Raw genomic sequence first — 17500 nt, 5'->3', positions numbered from 1 at the left:
TCCTTCATTCTTCATTTCTCTCTTCTCTTCAAACATTTTCACTCTTTTCCTAATTCTGTCCTTCTTCTCATTTTCTGTTTCCTTTTCGTATTGTCTCTTCTCTTCCCATTCTTCCTCTTCTTCCTCCTTTCATCCCACATTTCCTGTACTTCCTGTTCTTTCAACTTTAATGGGACGTGGCAGCTTCCTAAAAAAAGTAACCTTGACTTTTTTATCTTTCTTTCTGTTCTATTAAGTTATGTCTATGATTCCTTATTTCCTCTTTTCTGTTCCTTTTCTACTAGTTTTTCTTCAATTACAGCTTTTTTCTTTCGTCTCCATTCCTTCAATATCATTTTTTCGTTTATTTCCTTCCTTCCTTCCTTTCTTCCATTCTTTCTCTCTTCCATCCTTTCTTCCTTCCTTCGTTTATCTTTTCCTCCTCTTCCTTGTATCCATCTCCTTCTAACCATCATCTCCATTTTTTAACTTATTCCTATCATCGTTTTTTTTTCCATCTAATACTTATCTTCCTTTTCTTTAACTATCCCTAACCATATTTTCATTCATTCTTCCTCTCTCTATCTATCTATCACTATCTATCTATCTATCCGTATATGTCCCCACCACCAACAACAACACTAACACCTCTCCTCCCGAAATTGACCTCTCTTTCGGCCACCATTTTTGATTCTTTTTTTAGGAGCAGCGAGTAGCGGGCTTTTTTTTATTATTATTATTGTTTCCTTTTTTTGTGCCCTTGAGCTGTCTCCTTTGTTGTAAAAAATAAAAAAAATAAAACACCAACAAGACCCAAAGCAAAACGGCCCCCTTAACTCCTTTTGTCCCCAATACCCAAAGCAAAACGACCCCCTTAATTCCTTCTGTCCCCAATACCCAAAGCAAAACGGCCCCCTTAACTCCTTTTGTCCCCAATACCCAAAGCAAAACGACCCCCTTAATTCCTTCTGTCCCCAATACCCAAAGCAAAACGGCCCCCTTAATTCCTTCTGTCCCCAATACCCAAACCAAAATGACCCTCTTAATTCCTTCTGTCCTGAATACCCAAAGCAAAATGACCCTTTAATTCCTTCTGTCCCCAATACCCAAAGCAAAACGTCCCCCTTAATTCCTTCTGTCCCCAATACCCAAACCAAAATGACCCCCTTAATTCCTTTTGTCCTGAATACCCAAAGCAAAATGACCCCCTTAATTCCTTCTGTCCCCAATACCCAAAGCAAAATGACCCCCTTAATTCCTTCTGTCCCCAATACCCAAAGCAAAACGACCCCCTTAATTCCTTCTGTCCCCAATACCCAAAGCAAAACGACCCCCTTAATTCCTTCTGTCCCCAATACCCAAAGCAAAACGACCCCCTTAACTCATTCTGTCCCCAATACCCAAAGCAAAACGACCCCCTTAACTCATTCTGTCCCCAATACCCAAAGCAAAACGACCCCCTTAATTCCTTCTGTCCCTAATACCCAAAGCAAAACGACCCCCTTAATTCCTTCAGTCCCCAATACCCAAAGCAAAACGACCCCCTTAAACACCTTCTGTATTCCCAGGTTGCCGATCATACAAGGGGCCAACTTCGCCTACGTCGCCCCGTCCATTACCATCCTGGCCACAAGCTTCCCCCCCTGCGACACGCTTGACCTGAGCAGCCTGACGGAGGACGAGAAACGGGAGCAGTGGCAGATAAGGATGAGAGAACTGCAGGGGGCCATTGCCGTGTCTGCTGTGCTTCAAGTGTTCCTGGGATTGTCTGGTGAGAGAGAGAGGCTGAGAGGGAATGAGATTGAAAGAGAGAGAGGAAGAGTGAAAGAGGAAAAGAAAGATTGAAAGGGAATGGAAGAGAGAGAAAGAACGTAGGAAGATAGAAAGAAAGGAAGAAAATATATATAAGTAGAAAGAAAGAAAGGGAAAGAAAGAGAGAGAGAGAGAGAGAGAGAGAGAGAGAGAGAGAGAGAGAGAGAGAGAGAGAGAGAGAGAGAGAGAGAGAGAGAGAGAGAGAGAGAGAGAGAGAGAGAGAGAGAGAGAGAGAGAGAGAGAGAGAGAGAGAGAGAGAGAGAGAGAGAGAGAGAGAGAGAGGGAAATTAAGAGAAAGGGAGAGTGAGAGAGAGAGAGAGAGAGACTGAAAGAGATAGGAAAAGAGAAACAGAAAGTTAGTAGAAAGATAGAAGGAAAGAAAGGAAATTAATAGCTAGAAAAGAGGAAATAATGGAAGAAAAAAATGGATGAGAAAAAGAAAGATATGAGAGAGAGAAATAGTAATAGTAGTAGTAGTAGTAGTAGTAGTAGTAGTAGTAGTAGTAATAGTAGTAGTTCAAACACAATGCGTATTACATATTTACTTACTTACACACCCTAATCTGCTAGTATTGTTGTGTTTGTACGTGCCTTGGTGTGTGTGTGTGTGTGTGTGTGTGTGTGTGTGTGGTAATGCATGTTTATATTATATTCTTCCCCACTCGTCTTCCCCTCCGTCAGGCGCCGTGGGTATCCTGATGCGCTTCGTCACGCCCCTCACCATCGTGCCCTCCGTCACCATGCTGGGCCTCTCGCTCTTCTCCGTGGGCACCAAGCAAGCCTCCTCCCACTGGGGCATCTCGGCGTTGTGAGTGTATGCTGCTTTTTTATAGTGGTGCCGGGAGAGGTAGGGAAGAGATTGGTGAGAGGGAGGAGAGAGGCCTTTCTTCCAATGATCTCTCGTTGGGGCATTTTCGTGTTGTGGGTGTATGCTGCTTTTTATAGTGATGCCGTTTTGTGGGGTTAGTGTGACGGAGCTGAACACCGAGGCCACGTGTACCTATATCATTTGCCCCTTATTTTACTTGCATCTTTTTGGTTTTAGCTTTTTTTAATGTTATTCTCTTCTCTCTCTCTCTCTCTCTCATTTCTTTCTTTTTCTCATCCATTTTTTTCTTCCATTTTTTCCTCTTTTCTAGCTATTAATTTCCTTTCTTTCCTTCTATCTTTCTACTAACTTTCTCTTTCTCTTTTCCTATCTCTCTCTCTCTCTCTCTCTCTCTCTCTCTCTCTCTCTCTCTCTCTCTCTCTGTAGTTCTATAAATCAATAACACTTTACTTATTATTAACATTTTTTATTCTCAAGATCATTATTATTCATTCTCACGACCTTCAATATGTTTACCAGACGTTCATGCTTGAATGTAGAATTAGACCACGAATTGTATATTGTAAGCCTTGGAGAGAGTTAGAGATACACTTTTTTATTGTTGTAGTTTTGTTATGATACGTTTCAGACACACACACACACACACACACACACACACACACACACACACACACACACACACACACACACTAAAAATACTTAAAACTAAAATGAAAATGAATAAAAATAAATAACTCTCTCCCTTCTATACACACATCCACCATCCACTCTCCCTTCATCCCCTTACACCCCCTCCTCTCCACACCCCTTCCTCCTTCTCCCCTCCACCACCTCCTCCACCCTCTCCTTCTCTCCCCTTCCTCCTCCCTCTCACACAAGCTTATTCCACTATCCGCACTCTCCCCCTTCCCCCCCACCACCACCTCCCCCTTTCTCTTCCTCCTCCACCATCTCCTTCTCCCTCCTCACCCCTTCCTTCTCTCCCCTTCCTCCTTCTCCCTCTCACACAAACTTACACCCCACACACATACATTCTCCCCCTTCCCACCCCACCACCACCACCTCCCCCTTTCTCTTCCTCCTCCACCATCTCCTCCCTCCTCACCCCTTCCTTCTCTCCTTCTCCCTTCTCCCTCTCACACAAACTTACACCCCACACACACACATTCTCCCCCTTCCCCCCCCACCACCACCACCTCCCCCTTTCTCCTCCTCCCTACTCACCACCACCACCACCTTCATCACCACCCCACCTCCACAGTACCCTGGTGTTGCTGGTGGTGGTGTCGCAGTACCTCAAGAACGTGAAGGTCCCGCACCCCAGCTACAGCCGCGCTAAAGGCATGCACCTCGTTCGATCCCCAGTCTTCACCTACTTCCCCGTGAGTCCAGAGAGAGAGAGAGAGAGAGAGAGAGAGAGAGAGAGAGAGAGAGAGAGAGAGAGAGAGAGAGAGAGAGAGAGAGAGGAGAGAGAGAGAGAGAGAGAGAGAGAGAGAGAGAGAGAGAGAGAGAGAGAGAGAGAGAGAGAGAGAGAGAGAGAGAGAGAGAGAGAGAGAGAGAGAGAGAGAGAGAGAGAGAGAGAGAGAGAGAGAGATGAAAAAACGGAAAGTATTCGTGTGCGTGTGTGTGTGTGTGTGTGTGTGTGTGTGTGTGTTATTATTCTGCAAAGTCATAGTAATTTATCTCTCACTCACTCCCCCCCTACACACACACACACACACACACACACACACACACACAGCTCCTCCTGGTCATGTGTGTGTCCTGGACCGTGTGTGGCATCCTGACGGCGTACGATATCCTACCCGAAGGATCTCTAGCAAGGACTGATGCCACGGGGGGACTCCTGCGGGACGCCTCGTGGTTCAGGATACCCTACCCAGGTACTGAAGGAGGGGGGGAGGGAAGGAGTGGAGGGAGGAGGGGAAAGGATGGGAGAGAGAGGGAGGGAAGAGAAGAGAGGATAATAATAATAATAATAATAATAATAATAATAATAATAATAATAATAATAATAATAATAATAAGTTTGTTTCCACCAGAAGTGGTTATTCTTACATCCAAATACATAAAAAGTACATAGGTTATTGCAATGATATAATTAGTTATTCATGAGTTGTTTCAGTTTCGGTAAGAACTCTTTCAGAATATATTTGAATTTATGCAAGGTGTGGGCAGTGCTTATATGTGCTGGCAGGGAGTTCCAAAGTTTAGGCCCGTGTACAGAAAGTTGTCTGGCTCCTGTGTCTGTGTGTGTTCTTGGTACATACAGATTACCCTGCTGGCGTGTTGTGCTGTTGGTGATGCTGTTTACAGAGGGGAGAGGCATTAGATATTCAGGGTATTGACCGTGTAGATGTTTATATATATTCACTGCTGTGTCAAAAGTTATTTGTTGTGAAACATTGAGCCAATTGAGTTCCTTAATTATCGGAGTTACATGATCATATTTCTGGGCCTTCCCTTCTACGATTTTGGCAGCGAAGTTCTGTAGTTTCTGTACTTTAATTAGCAGCGTATTGTTATTGTCCCCCATATAGTATTACAATAGTTTAGTACACTTAATGCTAGAGACTCTACCATAAGCTGCCTTGTGGGTTTATCAAAACATTGTTTTATGCTATTTGCATACATAAGTGTTCCTAGGATTTTCTTACTGATTTCGGTTACATGGTGATCAAACACTAAATATTGGTCTATATACAATCCTAAATTCTTTACATTGTTTGAGGGTTCGATCTTACTATCATGGAAGAGAATGGTTGTGTTATCAGGTATTCTTGATATTAGTTGTCTGCTTCCTATAAATATACATTGGGTTTTCTGGGTGTTTAACATTAGACCATTTTTATTAAAGTACACCATGGCTTTGCTTAGGGTGGTTTCAACTTTTTTCACTAGTAGATTTATATCCTTCAGTGGCCCACTATGGAGAAATTGTGTGTCGTCTGCACATTGTATCAGTGTGCAGTCGTCGAAGTTTTCATGCATGTCGTTTACATAGAGTGTAAATAATATAGGCCCTAAAATGGAGCCTTGTGGAACGCCATATTGTAGGTTTGCCTTTGTGGAGAAATGGTTTTGTAGGCGTACTGTCTGTGTTCTGTTCGATAAGTAGTCTTTGAACCAAAATGTGTCTACTTTAACATTTGAGAGTTTGTGGAGGAGAATCTTATGGCTAACACTATCAAATGCTTTTGATAGGTCACAAAGTGTAAGCAGCGATAATTGTTTGGTGTCCATATTGTCGTATAGTTTATCGGTGACGGCCGTGAGTGCAGTGCTGGTTGAGAGGTGGGGGCGAAAGCCATGCTGAGTGTCGGACAAGTGTTTGTTATTTTCAAGGTATTTAATCAATTGGTTTGCAACTATTTTTTCCATAACTTTAGAGAAGATAGGTAATAGGGATATTGAGCGATAATCACCGGCATTACTCACGTCGCCAGCTTTATAGAGGGGGGTAACTACAGCGTTTTTCCACTGTGTAGGAAAGATGCCGGTAACAATAGAAGTGTTTATTATTTGAGTCAAGTAATATGCGGTAATGAAGAGAGAGTCCTTAAGGAAACGAAGAGGAATACCATCGGATCCAAATGATTTTGTTTCGTGCAAGCTCTTTATCGTTAAGATGAGTGTGTCAGTGTCTGTGGGTGTGGGGCGAAAGAGTGTGCCGTTTTCTTCGTGTGTGTGGTCTGCGAGGTGTCTGCCGTGTATGGCATTTTCCACTGGGGGACTGTTTTGTATGTTTAATAGCGTAGATTGGGGAGGAGGGAGGAGCTGTGTGGGGAGAAGAGAGAGGTAGAGGGGAGGTAAGAGGAGAGAGGAGAAGAGGGAGGAGGTGTGTGGGGAGAAGAGAGGGGTAGTGGGGAGGAAAGAGGAGGTGAGGGGGTAGGGGGAAGGAATGGGGAGGAGATGGAGAAGGGAGGTAAAGGGGAAGAGAAGGAGGGAGGAGGAAGACTGGAGGAGAGGGGGGAAGGTAGGGGAGAGGAGGAGGAGGGAAGAAGGGAGTAGAGTAGATAGGGGTAGAGGGGAGAAGAGGAGGTAGAAGGGAGGAAAGGGGAGGTGAGGGGATGGAGGAAGGAAAAGGGAGGTAAAGGGGAAGAGAAGGAGGAAGGGGGTAGATTGGAGGAAAAGGGAAAGAGTAGGGAGAGGAGAAGGAGGAGGGAAGATTGGAGTAGAGTAGACAGGGAGCCTTATACTGATACAAATTGGTCTACCTTTCTCATGAACAAAAAATAATAGCAATCAGACATCACCATCATCATCATCATCTTATCATTATTATTATTGCAGGCCAGTGGGGCACCCCGACCGTCGGCATGGGCGCCGTTGTGGGCATGACAGCCAGCGTTATCGCCTCTATTGTGGAGAGCATCGGCGACTATCACGCTTGCGCTAAACTGTCGGGTGAGTGGACAAGAGGATTGGTAGTCGTGTGATGGGTTGACTGTAAGAGATCGGTGAATGTGTGAAAAATATGCGTGTGTGTGATAGATGGATAAATAGATTTGCAGACACATATATAGATAGACAGACACAGAGGAAGAAATATGCGTGTGTGTGATAGATGGATAAATAGATTTGCAGACACATATATAGATAGACACTTAGTGGAAGAAATATGCGTGTGTGTGATAGATGGATAAATAGATTTGCAGATACATATATAGATAGACACTTAGAGGAAGAAATATGCGTGTGTGTGATAGATGGATAAATAGATTTGCAGATACATATATAGATAGACAGACACATAGAGGAAGAAATAGATTAAACAGGAAAACCAACGCCGGAGAAAAGTGAATGGAAAAAATACAGAAAAATATATTAGAAAGCGAAAGCAATGACATAGAGGAGGAAAAGAAAAGCAAGGAAAGATAGAGACAGAGAAAGTTTTTAAGCAAGGAAAACTAACGCAGGAAAAGTAAACAAAAGAAAAATAAACAAAAACAAAGCTATCTCCAATCTCTTTCTTCAGACCCTCCTTCTTCTTTTTCTTCTTTTTTTCTTCTTCTTCCCTTTCTTCTTCTCTCTTCTTATGGTCTTCGTTTCTCATTCTTCATCTTACACGAGTCGTTCCTTCCTTCCTTCCTTCCTCTTCTTTTTCTTCTCCTTCTTCCCCCTTTCTTCATTCCTTATTGTTTCTCTTTCTTTCTTTCTATGTGTCTGTCTTTTTTCCTCTTCATTTATAAGCTTTTCTTCTTCCTAATCTACCTCTTCCTCCTCTCCCTCTCTTTCTCTTCTCTCTCTTCCTCTTCTCTCCTTCTCTTTTCGTCCTCTTCCTGTCTCTCACTCCTTTGTTCCCTCCACCTCAACATTTTTTTTCTCTCCCTCGTAATTGGAGGTATTGTGACAGGTGTGGTACTGGTTCCTCCCTCCTCCTCCTCCTCCTCCTCCTCCTCCTTCTTCTCTTCTTCTTCCTTCTTTGGTGCAGTCTTGATCTTTGGCTCTTTTTGTTTTTCTTTATAATTTCTTTCTTTCTCTATCTTGTTTTTTTTTTTTTTTTTTTTTTTTTTTTTTTTTACTGTGTGTTGATTTTCCTTGCTTAATCTCTTTCCTTTTCCTCTCCTCCATTCCTCCTTTCCCTCTTTTTTCTCTTTATCTCTATTTTTCTTTGCTTCTCTTTTCCTCCTCTATGTCATTGCTTTCTTTCTTTTTCTTGTATATTTTTCTATATTTTTGCATTTACTTATGTGTTTGGTTTTCCTGTTTAATCTATTTCTTCCTCTATGTGTCTGTCCATCTATGTATCTGCAAATTTATTTATCTATCTATCATACACACAGATATTTTTCACACATTCACCGATCTCTTACAGTCATCCCATCACACCACACAGTTTCCAGTCAGTCACCTTTCTCCTGTCACCCTTTCACCTACTTTCACCTGCGCCTAAACCTCCCTTCACCTCCCTCTCACACACGCAGCCTCTTGGACAATCATACAAACTCGTACTATCCCTTCACTTACCCCTCTCTACTTCCGCACACCTCCCCTTACCTGCTCTTCTCCATGCATCCCTTTAGCTTTCAAATCATCATCCTCACCACAACTTCTTCCCCCCCCCCAGAGAGAGTCACACCGCCTGTCCACGCCGTCACGAGGGCTGTTGCGTGCGAGGGTATTGGGTGCGTCCTGGCTGGGCTCTTCGGGACGGCCAGCGGTACAGCATCCTACACCGGGAACATTATCCTCGTGGGCATTACCAGGGTGAGTGTAGCTTTAGTAGTGGTGGTGGTAGTGGTGGTGGTGGTGGTTGTGGTGGTGGTGGTGGTAGGAGAAGAAGGAGGAGGAATAGGAGGAGTGTTGGTGTTGGTTGTAGTAGTAGTAGTAGTAGTAGTAGTAGTAGTAGTAGTAGTAGTAGTAGTAGTAGTAGTAGTAGTAGTAGTAGTAGTAGTAGTAGAAGAGAAGAAGAGAAGTAAAGAAAGATAGAGACAGAGAAAGAGATTAAGCAAGGAAAACTAACGCACAGGAAAAGTAAACAAAAGAAAATAAACAAAACACAAATAAGAAAGAGAGAAAGAAAGAAATTATATAGAAGAAGTATTAATTAATAGTAACTATCGTATCTTCCTAGTACCAATATTTTTTTTATGCTTTAAATATCACAATTCTTTGGTTTCGTCAGTGTGAATGTCTTTTCTCTTTTCTTTGTATCAGATTTTTGTGTCTTAGAATCACTCAGTCAGTCAGTCACTCACTCACTTAATAACAAACACTAACTAAACTAAACTAATTTTGTGAGCAGCGAGTAGCGGGCTTTTTATTATTGTTGTTTACTTTTTTGTACCCTTGAGCTGTCTCCTCTGTTGTAAAAAAAAAAACCACTCATTTTCATTCACATACAACAACCCTCCTCACTATCCTCATCGTCATCCTTATCCTTATCATCATCCTCATCACCCTTATCAACCCACAACACTACCTCACACTAACCACTTATCGTCACCAACTCTCCACTAACTTAACTGTCATCATCGTCATCATCAACCTCACCATCCTCCTCATCCTCGTCATCCCCAGGTAGCCAGTCGTCGGGTGATCCAGGTAAGCGGGGTGCTGATGCTCCTGACGGGTGTGTGTGGGAAGTTCTGCGCCGCCTTCGCCACCATCCCGCTCCCCGTCCTCGGCTCCTGTCTCATGTTCATGTTCGCTCTCGTCACCGGGGTTGGACTGTCCCCCCTCCAGCATGTCTCCCTGCAGTCTAAGAGGAACACCTTTATCATTGGGTTTTCTCTCGTGGTGGCGCTGGCCATTCCTGATGTGAGTTGACAAGGTTTTCGTAGGAGTTTTCGGCATTTCCAGGAGTAGTTTAATGGCCCTGGTGGTAGTCTGACCCTTCTACTGTACCATGAACCTAAAGAAGCACTCATTAGAACCCGGTTGATCCCCTCTTTGACCTTTAGAGATGGCTGATGTGAGAACCGAAAGTGTCTTATAATACCTACCAAAGGGTGGTATTTCAAGACACGTTCGCTTCTCACATCAGCTATTTCAAAAGGTCAAAGTCAAATCAGTCAGGTTCTAATGAGTGTTTTTTTTAGGCTCAGGGTACAGAAGAAGGGTCAAACTACCACCAGGGTCATAATACTACCCCTGGAAATGCCCACAACTCCTACGAAAGCCTTTAAGTTATGTGTTCTTAGGCGGCGATGTGTCTTTTAATACGACTCTATAGTGTTGGTGTTAGGTGTGAGTGTGAGTGAGTTTGTTTGTGTTAGTTGTAAGTATGTGTGAGTGTTAGTAATTGTTGAGTTGTCTATTTATATTGATATGTTTTAGGCTTTTGATTTATTTTTTTTATTCTTTTTTATTTCTCTCTCTGTTTCTGTGTTTCTTTTTCTTTCCTTCTTTCTTTTTTTTCGTTTCATTTTCTCTTTATCTATTTGCAGTTAAGGAAATGCTATCTAGGGTAAGTACAATGGGAAAAGAAAGAAAGATTGCATGATGATAAAAAAAGCAATGTTATGTTATGTTGTGTTATGTTATGTTGTTAGTATTTGTTGAGTTGTCTTTTTATATTGATATGTTTTAGGCTTTTGATTTATTTTTTTATTCTTTTTTATTTCTCTCTCTGTTTCTGTCTTTTTCTTTCGTTCTTTTTTTTTTTTTCATTTTCTCTTTATCTATTTGCAGTTAAGGAAATGGGAAAAGAAAGAAAAATAGCATGATGATAAAAAAAGCAATGTTATGTTATGTTGTGTTAAGATGAAAGAGGTTGCGTCGGGGTTGTTCGTCTTTGCCTCTCAAACTCTCTACCTGTCTACCTATCTATGTCTATCTATCTCTACCGGTCTCTCTATCCATCTATCATCGTCAGTGGCTGGAGCGTCACCCCAACACGATCCAGAGTGGGTGGCACGTGGTTGACCAGGGCGTGACCTCCCTGCTGAATACCTCCATGTTCCTGGGCGGCATGATGGGTATGATCCTGGACAACACCATGCCGGGTAAGGGAAGGAGGGAGTGCTCTGGTTGTTCTGCCTATCCTGCCCCAAAACTGTCTTCTGGGCTCCAATAACGAAACTCATTTATAGTTATCGTTAAGAGAGTTAGATCCTGATGTTTCTTGGCAATAATTAGGCGTCAGAAACCGGCAAATACTATGCTCTGAGTACGATGATCTGGCAACGGTGCATCTGTGTCCTGAGAGCTTCATCCCACTAGTAGTATCTGGTAAACGGCCTTCCCTCTGAATTGTTTTATACTCAGCTAATTCTTAGTCTGTTACTCTTAAGGGACTATTACACTGGCCAAATTTTCCACGATTTCCGCTGGCGTGGTTCTCCTATTTCCGTGGTTTTTTGACGTGTCCACGATCTTCCAAAGCTACGGTAGTTTTCGCCGAAAGACGACGGTATTACTCACCATTATCATCATCAGCAATTACAAGAAACAAATGCGAACCACGCTAGCGGAAATCGTGGTTTGACTGAAGATCCACGGAAAATTTGCCCAGTGTAATAGCCCCTTAAGAGTACAAAGTCGTCCCTTCCTTCACCCCTTTCATCCTCACCTCCCCCACTCACAGGTACCATAGAGGAGCGGGGCCTCACCCACTGGCAGTATTACCAGCAAGGGCGGGCACCCTCCAAGGACCCCGCTGACCCCTGCTACGATCTCCCCTTCGGCACGACATACATCAGGAGGTAGGTCAGGTCAGGTCAGGTCATTGTAGTGGTTTGATAATTTTGTGTATCGTTTGTTACTTGACGCCCTACGAAATTGTTTATATTCCTAATTCTTAATCATGACACTCTTTGCTTGATTTATTTTTGAACCACTTGCATAATGAAAAGGATGTCACTTAATTTACCTTTCTTTTCCATTCCTTTACTCCCTAACTTTCCCATCTCTTACATTTCTTCCCTTCCCTCCCCTCCCTTAACTTTCTTCCCTTCCCTTCCCTCCCTAACTTTCCCATCTCTTACATGTCTTCCCTTCCCTCCCCTCCCTTAACTTTCTTCCCTTTCCTTCCCTCCCCTAACTTACCCATCTCTTACATTTCTTCCCTTCCCTCCCCTCCCTTAACTTTCTTCCCTGCCCTTCCCTCCCCTAACTTTCCCATCTCTTACATTTCTTCCCTTCCCTCCCCTCCCTTAACTTTCTTCCCTTCCCTTCCCTCCCTAACTTTCCCATCTCTTACATTTCTTCCCTTCCCTCCCCTCCCTTAACTTTCTTCCCTTCCCTTCCCTCCCTAACTTTCCCATCTCTTACATTTCTTCCCTTCCCTCCCCTCCCTTAACTTTCTTCCCTTCCCTTCCCTCCCTAACTTTCCCATCTCTTACATTTCTTCCCTTCCCTCCCTTAACTTGCTTTTTCTCTCTCTTACATTTCTCCCTTAATTTTCTTTCCTTCCCTTCCCTCCTTTAACTTTCCCATTTCTTTCATTTTTTCTCTTCCCTTCCCTCCCTTAACTTGCTTTCCTTTCCCTTCTTCGTACTGTAAAGCCCTTTCCTTCCCTCCCCTAACTTTCCCATCTCTTACATTTCTTCCCTTCCCTTCCCTCCCTTAACTTGCTTTTTCTCTCTCTTACATTTCTTCCTTAATTTTCTTTCCTTCCCTTCCCTCCTTTAACTTTCCCATTTCTTTCATTTTTTCTCTTCCCTTCCCTCCCTTAACTTGCTTTCCTTTCCCTTCTTCGTACTGAAAAGCTAATGAGTAAAAAAAAAAAAACGAAAGGAAAACGTAAGATAAATTGAAAATAAAAAACTACAGAAGGCAAAACATCAAAATACAAAACAAAAAAAATCTGAAAGCAAGACACTAAAAAAAAAAAGATCATAACTCGAAATGAAGACGGAAAAGAAAAAAAGATATCCTCAAGAATCTAACTCCACCTCCCTCTCTTCTGTCCCTCCCCTAAACAGACAGAAAGGAAAACAATAAGCTTCAGAAACTAACTCCATCCCTCTCTCTCTTCTTTCCTTCCCTTTGAACAGGTGGCGGTGGACAAAGTGGGTTCCCTTCCTGCCCACCTTCCGGGGCTGTCACGGCAGGCAGCGGGACGAAGCCAAGACTGCTGAACCGCGGAGAGAGGATGGACCGAGGGGATGTAAGTATCTATAATGAACACCACCGGGGATCGAACCTGGACTTTCTGAGTAGAATTCTGCCGTGACTCCTACTACTCAGAAGGCCTGGGTTCGATTACCTGTCCTAAGTGGTGCCCATTACGGGATTTTTCACTGCGTTGTTAAAGTTTTCCTAAGGGATATAAGTGGCTGGAAGGGAAGGATGGGATGGGATGGGATGGAGGCAAGAGGGCAAGAAGAGGAAAAGGGACGGGAAGGGAAGAGAGGCAAGGAAGGGAAAGGGAGGGAAATCAAGGAAAGGAAAGGGATGGGCATGGGAAAGAAAGTAAGCAGACGGAAAAGAAAGCAAGGGATGAAGGGAAGGGAAGAATAATAAAGGATGGGAAATGAAGGGAGTAAAGGAAAGGAAAAGAAAGCTCCTGCCACTCAAACTTTGCACCAAAATAATAATGACATACTTTTCTGCTCTCTCAGGCTTACAAAACGCGCGCGATGCTTGCAGGGGGCGATGTTGTTGTTCCTGGTGATAGAAACACGGCGAGGAATGGCAAGAAAGGGAGGGAGGAAGGAAGGAAGGAAGAAACCCGTGTTACAGCCAAAGCTTTTACCACTAAGTCGCAAATGTACCTTTAAGTGTTAGAATGTATTTCTGCATTGATGCTCATGTGTAAATAATGTTTTTATGTGTTCGTAAGGGATGTAGACTTTGCAAAATGTATATAGAGAGTGGTACCTTGCATTTGTATGTTTATACGCATCGTAACGCATGAAAAATTAGTTGTTTTGTGTGTCCGTAAGAGATGTAGACTTTGTAGATTTGTAAATTGTCTCCGTGTAAATTTATGTGAAGAAGTACTGCTATCTTTGTGTACTTAGAGAGAGGTAAATTGTATTTGTACGTTGATGTGCCTGTGTGAATACTGTCTTTGTGTGTTCGTGAGAGATGTATGCTTTGCAAAATGTATTGTTACCGTTCCACGCTTTTCTGTCGATTTGTATCCACCTGAAAGGTGGGAACCCAGGGCTTTATAGAGCCCGTCTAGGTTATTTAGATTTGTCCCTTCGCGAAGGGACCAGGTGCCTCTGTCGGGTGACGGCCCATGGCACCGACAGACCGGCTCTGTCGGCTGACGTCAGCCGAGCCGACCAAGTCGGTGTGTCGGCGAGGACTGCTGGCTTGTCTGTGTCCCACCAATAAAACGAATTGTAATTTAGAATTGTGCAACATTGAAGACAAAGACATGTAAACCAACACACTGCCGGCTCAGTTTGTTTTCACTGTGTTTATTTCACGCCAATAATATAGATGATGACAAAACCTTAGTAGTCTGTGCTTTTATCAATTCGTTTTCTCTCGGTCTACGGAAGGGACGAGTGTTGCCGATGCTCGATAACCCTCGTACGCTGATAAAAACCTTGAATTTGTTTTACGACATATAGCGCCTTATATCATCAACTCTGGCTGGAAGTTATATAAAAAGGACTTTCATAACTATTTTCTTTGTCATATGTGTGAATGAATCCAAATTAGACAGCTTATTTGGTTGAAATATGGCAAAAAATACGCCATGGTCAATAATCAACTGTTTTCATTACATACACAATAAAACATACACACGTACCAAACACTGTAATATCACGACATTTAATACATTACGACATCTACACCCAATCAAGGAACGCCACGTGGAAGCCATGCACAAAAATAACGCGAGAGGAAGTGATAAGCACGACACTTGATAGCGAGATACGACGCCCTTCCTGCTCCTATTTGTTTACATTCACATACGGCATTTAAAAGAGGCGTGAGCAGCTGTGTGGAGTGCGGGGGAGACAAAACGTGGATATTAACCCTTTTATAAGCCCTTGGGAGCCTCGGGACGCTGGGAACACCTCGAGATGGGGGGAAGAAAGGTCGTAGATGAGACAACGCCGATGTTTGGTGAGTAAAAGACAAAATGGATAGAGTTGCCATCTCCCTCTTTGCATTTTCATTCTTAATTTTTTTCTCCCTTATTTCCTTTCTCCCTTCTCCCATATCTTCCTTAATAGAGTAGGGAGGTTAAGAGAGGAGGGGAAGATAGGTCATAGATGAGACAACGCCGATGTTTGGTGAGTAAAAGAGGAAAAGGATAAAGTTGCCAACTGTCTGTGCATTCTCATTCTGTCAACACTTTTCTCTCTTATCTCCCTTCTCCCTTCTTCCTAATGATTCTCTCTTCCTTCCATGTCTTCCTTAGTAAAGCAGGGAGGTTAAGAGAGGAGAGAGGGAAGGTCATAGATGAGACAACGTAGAGTAAAAGGAATGAGAGAAAAATGCCATCTGTCTGTGCATTCTCATTCTTAATTTTTTTCTCCCTTATCTCCTTTCTCCCTTTTCCCATATCTTCCTTAGCAGAGTAGGGAGGTTAAGAGAGGAGGGGAAGATAGGTCATAGATGAGACAACGCCGATGTTTGGTGAGTAAAAGAGGAAAAGGATAAAGTTGCCATCTGTCTGTGCATTCTCATTCTGTCAACACTTTTCTCTCTTATCTCCCTTTTCCCTTCTTCCTAATGATTCTCCCTTCCTTCCATGTCTTCCTTAGTAAAGCAGGGAGGTTAAGAGAGGAGAGAGGGAAGGAATAAGTAAGTAGAATAAGGAATGAGAGAAAAAATGCCATCTGTTCCTCCTTCCTTTTCATTTTGCCCTCCCTTTTTTCTCCTTTTCTCTCTTATCTTCCTTTCTCCCTTCCTTCCATATCTTCCTTAGTTAAGTAGGGAGGTTAAGAGAGGAAAGGAATAAGGAATGAGAGAAAAAAATGCCAAATGTTCCTCTTTTCTTGTCATTTTGTCCTCCCTTTTCCTCCTTTCTCTCTTATCTCCCTTCGCCCTTCTCCCTCCCTCTGCCTAATGATTCTCCCTTCCTTCCGGGTTGAGGCTAGTTAGGTAAGGAGGGTAAGAGAGGAGGGAGGCAAAAAATTATGAGAAAAATCGCCATCTGTTCCTTTCTTAAGTCTTTTCCTCTTCACATTCCTTCCCTCACTAATCTCCCTTCTTCCTCCCTCTTCTCCATGATCCTCCCTTTCTCCCCACGTCTTCCTTGGGTTCGATTGGTTGGGAAAGATTAAGGGAGGCAAGGAATGAAGAAAAATGAGATAAGGCCACTCTCCTCTTCCCATCCCTTCCCTCCTTTCCCATGCATCTCCCTTCTTCCTTCTCCCTTCCTTGGTTGAGCAGAGTGAGCTGGGCAAGGAATGAAGAAGTATTGACACAAGGCCACTCTCCTTTTCCCATCCCTTCCTCTCCTTCCCCATTCATCTCCCTTCTTTCTCCCTCTTCCCCATGCATCTTCCTTCTTCCTCCTCTCTTCCTTGGTGGAGCAGAGTGATAAGGGAGCGAGATATGGGAGGCGAGGAATCTGGGCCCAGTGGGAAGGTTATCATTAGTTCACTCTGATAAGCCTTGTCACAGCGGATTCTGGGTACGCTTGTCCTGGGTGGGGGGGTTCTTTTTTTTCGTCGTGTCTGGCATGTGTTGGGTTTACGAGTTTTGCAGAGTGTGTAGCTTATAGTATTTGTGGTATAATATTTGATTCTTGGGTGAGGTTAGTTAAGTAAGGGAAAGGGAGGCAAGGAATAAGTAAAGAGAAAAGTGTGTTGAGTTTAGAGGGTTTGCAGACTGTGTAGCTTATAGTATTTGATTTTCTTCCTCCCTACGTCTTCGTTGGGTGAGGTTAGTCAGGTAAAGATAAGAAAGGCAAGGAATAAGTAAAGAGAAGAAGAAATGAGAGAAAAAGTGTTGAGTTTACAGGGTTTGCAGACTGTAACTTATAGTATTTGTAACTCTTCTGGTTCACCCTATGGCACTCTGTTCTATAATAAGGGTGATATTAAATTTTTGGTGGCCATCTCGCGTGAGGTTGATAAATCGTGTGTTGTATTTTGATCTCTGGATGAAGTGCAGGAACTAACAACAGCAATATTGTGTGTGTGTGTTAAACTTCGGGAGGACTAAGGAGTTAAGAGTGAGAGAGAGAGAGAGAGAGAGAGAGAGAGAGAGAGAGAGAGAGAGAGAGAGAGAGAGAGAGAGAGAGAGAGAGAGAGATATTTAACCTTGGTAACCATAGCAACATCTTCCCTGTGTGTGTGTGTGTGTGTGTGTGTGTGTGTGTGTGTGTGTGTGTGTTCCGGAAACCCTAGCACATTCCATTTTGACAGCGGTGGATGGGGGAGGGGGGTGGCTGGTTACGTTAGGCGACGATAATCTACATATTATGAGGAAATGCTATGAGTGAGGAGGAATACTGGAATAGGGCGAGGAAAGAGAAGATAAAAGCAAGCAAAGGAGGATGAGGGAGGAATAAAA

At 43.2% G+C, this 17500-nt stretch overlaps 2 protein-coding genes across 26 annotated transcripts in view; both read left to right on the top strand.

Moving 5' to 3' along the window:
- LOC126996916 (solute carrier family 23 member 1-like) overlaps positions 1-14478 on the top strand; it is a 26459-nt gene extending 11981 nt beyond the window's left edge. Inside the window, exons 3-13 of the mRNA XM_050857853.1 lie at positions 1548-1750; positions 2473-2599; positions 3882-4002; positions 4362-4503; positions 6914-7027; positions 8691-8830; positions 9644-9883; positions 10941-11070; positions 11652-11769; positions 13063-13175; positions 13630-14478. Of these exons, the coding sequence (XP_050713810.1) occupies positions 1548-1750; positions 2473-2599; positions 3882-4002; positions 4362-4503; positions 6914-7027; positions 8691-8830; positions 9644-9883; positions 10941-11070; positions 11652-11769; positions 13063-13175; positions 13630-13682 (1501 nt within the window). The 3' untranslated portion in view covers positions 13683-14478. The remainder of the gene's footprint in view (positions 1-1547; positions 1751-2472; positions 2600-3881; positions 4003-4361; positions 4504-6913; positions 7028-8690; positions 8831-9643; positions 9884-10940; positions 11071-11651; positions 11770-13062; positions 13176-13629) is intronic.
- Positions 14479-14915: 437 nt separating this feature from the next.
- LOC126996914 (choline transporter-like 2) overlaps positions 14916-17500 on the top strand; it is a 62101-nt gene continuing 59516 nt past the window's right edge. For 20 of the 25 annotated variants that reach the window (XR_007751728.1, XR_007751733.1, XR_007751743.1 and 17 more), the window contains exon 1: positions 14917-15097. Coding sequence is in view for 4 of the 25 variants with exons in the window: in XM_050857840.1 (XP_050713797.1) it covers positions 15055-15097 (43 nt within the window). In the remaining 21 variants the exon portion in view is untranslated. Of the gene's footprint in view, positions 15098-15239; positions 15268-15585; positions 15614-17500 lie in introns of all 25 variants that reach the window. The other 5 variants (XM_050857847.1, XM_050857846.1, XM_050857842.1 and 2 more) reach the window with 5 other exon arrangements.

Source organism: Eriocheir sinensis, chromosome 11, assembly GCF_024679095.1.
Source record: "Eriocheir sinensis breed Jianghai 21 chromosome 11, ASM2467909v1, whole genome shotgun sequence".
Classification (NCBI taxonomy): domain Eukaryota; kingdom Metazoa; phylum Arthropoda; class Malacostraca; order Decapoda; family Varunidae; genus Eriocheir; species Eriocheir sinensis.
The sequence above is the reverse complement of the archived record's forward strand: the minus strand, read 5'-3'. Positions and strand labels throughout refer to the sequence as shown.